Below are 4,150 nucleotides of genomic sequence, written 5' to 3' on the forward strand. Positions count from 1 at the left end.
CAGCTCTTAAATCAATAATGAAACGATAAGGGGAAACACCTGAGGGAACTCTCCTGACTAAACTATTCTTAGTTTCTGTTTGTCTGCCAAAACTGGGTTTTTTATCAGCTGACAGATACTTCCTTTCACACCACCCACTACAAAGTAAACATAATCGTCCGCCTATTTTAAGTACATAAGATGAATAGCATGACAAATAGATAGTGGCAATTTAAGATTGTCTTTTGAGGTCAGGCTGAAATGTTAAAAGCAATTTCTATGGTTGGCCAAAGTTATCATCATATACAATGCCCCATATTTTACAGATTCAATTTTAGAAACAGATTTCAAAACCATCATAGTTTGGGGTTAAATGTATGAAGTCAGATGTTATCTAGTAACAATGTTTGGCCAGAAAAACAAACTCGTATACACACGTAGTGAAGCCAGAGAAACCAGGAGAACACAAAGTCTGGACTTCTTATGGTAATATTATGTAATACTTTTTGTCTTATTTTCCTACACTGACACACCTTTAAACCTTGTGTGCTGCCAAAGCAGGAATAAGACCCGGCATGACTTTTTTAATCTTTGCTTTCAGTCTGACTTTTCAGTGTCTCTTCTCACCACACTGAGAGAATTAAAAGAAACTAAAGGGTGTTTCCCTCTTTTGTCTGGTCCAACAACCCCTATTTATCGCCAGCATACACCTTTTACGCTTGTCTGAACAAAGTCATGCCGGAGACGCCGGGAGCCATCCAGACAATGGGGCTCCCCGGTGAGACTCAGCCCCAAGAGCAGGCACCTGGGCAAGGTGACACTGCTGAGGTGGAGTGCCCCATATGCTACCAGGAGTACAACCAGTGTGGCAAGTGCCCCCGAATGCTGGAGTGCTTGCACATCTTCTGCACCGAGTGCCTCCAGCAGATCCAGCTTTCCTCCCCCCGCCCACTGGACCCGGACAGCGCCCCCTTCATCACCTGCCCGCTCTGCCGCCACCCGACCCCCCTTCAAGCCGGCGATGCCCTCTCATTGCCCCCCAACTCCCGTATCATGGCCCGCTTGCCACCCATGTCCTTCCGCATGCCCGTGTCCGTAGCTGCGCGCCTGGCCACCACCGTCACGCAGCGGGTGGTGGTGTCGCTGGAGCAGCGTGATGCCCGCTTCATCATCCTGCCCACAGTGAGCCTCAGGGTGGAGCAGATAAACCAGGAGGATAGGAGGAGTGCTGGGGAGCAGGGGCTGCTGGGCCTAGGCGGCGTGGGGGAGCCCCGGCAGCAGAGGCGGACCCTGCTCTACGTCCAGATGCTGGCTGTGGTCTTCTGGATCATCTTTGTGCTGACCTGTGTGATCGCCCTGGTGTTCGGGCCCAGCTTCTTCCATAAGAGAGAGCCAGGAGGAAAGTAATCCTCACCCCCAGAGAAGAAGGCCTTGACACCCTGACGGTTCTTTGTCAAAGTAAACAGATGTTTTAAATTCTATGTGACAAAACCGTTTCAATTCTATATTCTGCCTACAAGCCATATTTTACAGTACTGCCTTACATTTCTGTAAACGTTTCTTTTGACATGATTACATTCCTTTCGTAGCTCCCTGTAACGTCTAAAATCATCCTGCATCATTCATTTATAACTCCATTGAGCTACTGATCGGAAAATAGTTAACTGTTATTTCTTTTGTGTGAGTCATGTGCAACGTTTTGAAGCAAGAAGATGTCTGGATGTTCTATTTAAGGTGCATTTAACCTGAACTAGCGGGAAGAATCACACACAGGACAGGGAGGAGAGAACCAGTAAAATGTTGACCTCACATGCTTCAGGGACTAATGAACTGATACTGGGCTGCTGTTTATAGACTGTATGAAGGAAGAGAGAAACATGGCTAATCAAACATTGTTTTAATTTGCATGGCATCAGAACATACAGTGTACATGTGGTGGGCATTGAAATGTCAGCCTTCTCTCTGCCCAATGGATATCTGTCCCTCTGTTGTCTCAAAACACATTGGAATAAGCTAGGCAAACAATTCCTCTATTGGCACTGGAATAATCTGAAATGCTAAGTTATTCTTCAACAACACATTTTTCTACGTAACTTTTCTGAAGATGTGTGTGTTGAACTTCAGTGTGCTGCCTTGGAGCTATTCTGGGACAACAGGAATAATGCCACACTTCAACATTGATAACTTCAATTGTCTATGGATCTGAATGTAGTTCAATTGTATTGTTCTTGTATACATTATGTGCAGCGCTGGAGATAAAGAGGATAAGTCGGTGTTCTGTTTTAGCCACACTAACTTTAACTTACCTAACAAAAAAACAAAGGTATTCATGCATTAAGATCATGTTTTCTTACACCACATGCTTGTGTTGAAGTTAAGTGTGTAGATTAGACATTCTGTTCTATTTTGTCTTTTGTTGACAATGTGATCTTTTGTTTAGTTGACAACAATAACACTAAGCGACTGTAAATGTTATAGCTTGGTATTTTATTGCAACGGGTTTAATTATTCACTGATTAAAAAGTAGTAGGCCTATTTGTAAGAGATTTACCACGCCGTAACTCTGGAATGCCGTATGATTGCAGTGTTGGTTATTCATTTATTGTTTTTTGTTCATGTTTTGCTCCAGCATCAGATTTATGTGTCCAATTTAACAACTAATGACCCAGTCTGATGAATCATATTTTCTACCACAGAAGAACTCAAAGACCATGTGTTGTGTTGCTCTGGACAAGACGTGAGATGTATCTAGAGTTCATCAGAAATAATCTGAACAGATCATTTTTACTCTTAAACACTTAAAGTAGGTAGCTTATTTGGTTTATAATGATTTGTCATGTATCAATTTTATATCTAGACTATGTAATTATTAAGCTGCTGCTGTTTATTTATCTGCAGTTAAACTAATATTAATTAAATAAGTTTTGTAATTTTTCACTGTCACTGTTGCTATCGAGACAGTGGTTTGCATTATAGCATGTTATTACCTATCTGTTTTTGTAGTTGTATTCACCCTTGTGTGAAGTAAGCTTGTGGGCTTCGTCACGGAGCTGCAGATTTGTGTGGTCTGGCTCCCTCTAGTGGTTCAGCAGGCGGTTGTGAAATGCTGCAGCGCGCCCGCAAACATCCATCCCGTTGGATGCGTCTCAGCAGCATCACTGTACAGTTGGTGCAACATCTGTGTAAGTGTGATGCAGTGTGAGCTGTTGTGACAGGAACTGCAACTTCTAATAATGTTATCACGTGGGAATTGGACCGATCCTGGCCAAGAAACAATGAAACTCTTGTTTGTGTTCTCCTGACATGGTGAGGTATTTCTGATGTAGCCTATTTATACTTTTAAGTTTGACTTGACAAGGGTTTAGGTCTTGGAAGTCTTTCGACCCAATTTCTGTCCAAAGCAGAAAAGGGCAGATGTATTGCATTACACTCTTTGATCGCAAAAACACAAAGTTCATTGTTCGTTGTCTTGGAATGATCCATGTGCTGATTATGATCCCTCCTCTGTGTTGTAGCCTACATTTGCTTTGCTATTTCTAACAAAAAATCAGATACTGATCCATAAGATGAACAGCAGAGATCCTTTTGCATTCAAGGTCTTGCAAAATGCGACTCTGTTCACAAAAAGCTCTAGGCCAGTACGGACAACATGGTCCATTGACAAGACGAAAATTAGGTCCAGTCCAGGATTTTTTCATTGAGGAACGTAAAGTAACTACTATTTAATATTACTGCGTAGACAAATTGCGCATTGATTTGATGTGTTATTATTGATTGGTATGAGTGAATGTCACTGAAAACATTGTGAGTGAATGAATCATTTTACAAAACACCAATAAGAAAAGGCATTAGTCAAGCTACTCGTGGTTTATAACATAATGTATCATCCCCAACCTCTGTGCAATCATGTGAGCTCACGTGAACCATTCCTTTGTTTAGAAATAATTGTATTGAAGTTTGTCGGTGCCCCCAACCCAACCTTACGTTGAGGGAACGTATGGGGCGCCTACATTACGTCACACGTCCCTTACGTTGGCCTGCATTCGACCAAACTTTATTGAACCCCCCTCCTGTCCTGTGTTGTTGTTGGGGGGAAAAGTAGTTCTACGATAGTTATCTGTAGGTTTAGGCGTGGGTCCACGGTCTTAACCTCTTCGACGGAGAAGGTTAC

At 42.6% G+C, this 4,150-nt stretch overlaps 1 protein-coding gene across 1 annotated transcript; it reads left to right on the forward strand.

The window, feature by feature from the left end:
* Nucleotides 1–714: 714 nt before the first annotated feature.
* LOC308366244 (RING finger protein 228) lies at nucleotides 715–1,386 on the forward strand (the record flags this gene model as incomplete). Its single annotated transcript, XM_080839879.1, has 1 exon — nucleotides 715–1,386. One exon carries the CDS (start codon nucleotides 715–717, stop codon nucleotides 1,384–1,386), a length of 672 nt encoding a protein of 223 aa, XP_080696005.1.
* Nucleotides 1,387–4,150: the final 2,764 nt, after the last annotated feature.

The sequence above is a fragment of the Sprattus sprattus genome (genome assembly GCF_963457725.1).
Source record: "Sprattus sprattus genome assembly, chromosome: 5".
Lineage (NCBI taxonomy): Eukaryota > Metazoa > Chordata > Actinopteri > Clupeiformes > Clupeidae > Sprattus > Sprattus sprattus.